General features: G+C 53.5%; 1 protein-coding gene across 1 annotated transcript in view; it reads left to right on the forward strand.

The window, feature by feature from the left end:
• Positions 1–1542, forward strand: part of MAPK4 (mitogen-activated protein kinase 4) — an 84197-nt gene that overhangs the window by 79674 nt on the left and 2981 nt on the right. Inside the window, exon 5 of the mRNA XM_008583203.1 lies at positions 1458–1539. Within this exon, the coding sequence (XP_008581425.1) occupies positions 1458–1539 (82 nt within the window). The remainder of the gene's footprint in view (positions 1–1457; positions 1540–1542) is intronic.

Consider the following 1542-nt stretch of genomic DNA (forward strand, 5'->3'; position numbering starts at 1 on the left):
AGAGGCCGTGCCAAGGCCTTTCCTACAGGCCCTGCTGCTGTGGACAAGCTACTTAACCTTTCGGAATGTGAGTTTCCTCATCTATAAAGGAGTGATATCATAAGTCTGCAGGGCTGCCATGGACACTACAGATATGTACACAAAATGTACAAGGGTGGTTCAAAAAGTTGAAAAATTGGATTGAAAGATAATATGAGTCTTTCATGAACTTTTGGAGACCCCTCGTGTGTTTGGCACTTGGCACTAAGAGGCCAAGGGTTAGGATCTTCACAAGCTCAATCTCCTAGAAATCGCTGAGGTTTCAAGACCACTCAAGAGAGCGGTCAGGGTTCTGCTCTGGGGGTGATTCCTGCCCTAATGGCATCACCCAGAGGTGGCAGTACTGAGGCCTCTCAAACCACAATCCAGGGACTGCAGCTGCCTGGTCTGCCCCTTCACACAGCCAAGCCTGCCTGTCCTTGGTTTGTCCATCCTGTGTGAGCACCAGGCCTCCTGCCCAGGGAGCAGCTGGCTGCTGACTCCTCTGTGCTCCCTGCCTCCCCCCACCATGGGTCTGCATAGAGCACCTGGCACAAGGAGGGGAGGGCTCACCCAGGGCGGATGGCCCGCCTGCCTGTCCATCTACCCTTCACTTGCTCTTGGCTAGCTGACTTCACTCTCCATGGCTGTGGGGCAGTCAACACAGGGCAGAATTCCAAGGATCTTTGGCCTCTCCTGAGGATGTCTGTAATCTTTCCGAAGGCCTCACCTGCTTTGCGTCAATGCAGGGCACTGCAGGGCACTCGACCAGACCAACTAGGGCAGGGGTTCTCAGTCCTGGCTATACCTTAGAATCACCTGGGTGAGTTTTAAACATGCTGATACAAGGCCCCATCCTAGACCTACTGAATCAGAATGGGGTGGGGGACAGGGAGGCAGGCATGGTATTTTATTTTTAATTCCCCCATGCGATTCCAATCTGAGCCAAGGTGGAGAAGCAGTCATTGGGGCCTTGCTATTCAAAGTGAGGTCCAAGGATCACTAGTAGCAGCATTAGCTTGGGGCCTGTTAGAAATGCAGAATATCAGGCCCCACCTAGGATCTACTGAATCCAAATCTGCATTTTAACAAGAACCCTCGTGATCTGTGTGTACATCAAAGTTTGNTTTTTGTTTTGCTGTATCCAGTAATGCCTAGAACAGTTAGTCCCTGGCACATAGTGAAATATTTGTAGGGTTTGGAAGAAAGACAAAAGAATACAAGGGTTAGCCGAACAATCAGTCCCTCCAGCTGAACCCTCAAGGCTCACAATTTCCTGTCCCATCACCCTCCCACCCGGGGTCAGGGGGCTGAGGCAGGGGGAACTGGGAAGGAATGGAAAGCAGACCTGTGAGTGGCAGACAGGAATTGGCGACTCGGCTCCCACCCGAAGGCACCCCTCCTGGGGTCCAATCACCGCGCTGTGTGTACCCTTGCAGGTACCCTGTGAGCCTGTCATCGGACCTGGAGTGGCGGCCCGACCGGTGCCAGGACGCGAGCGAGGTGCAGCGCGACCCGCGCGCG

Source organism: Galeopterus variegatus, unplaced genomic scaffold, assembly GCF_000696425.1.
Source record: "Galeopterus variegatus unplaced genomic scaffold, G_variegatus-3.0.2 Scaffold2850, whole genome shotgun sequence".
NCBI lineage: Eukaryota > Metazoa > Chordata > Mammalia > Dermoptera > Cynocephalidae > Galeopterus > Galeopterus variegatus.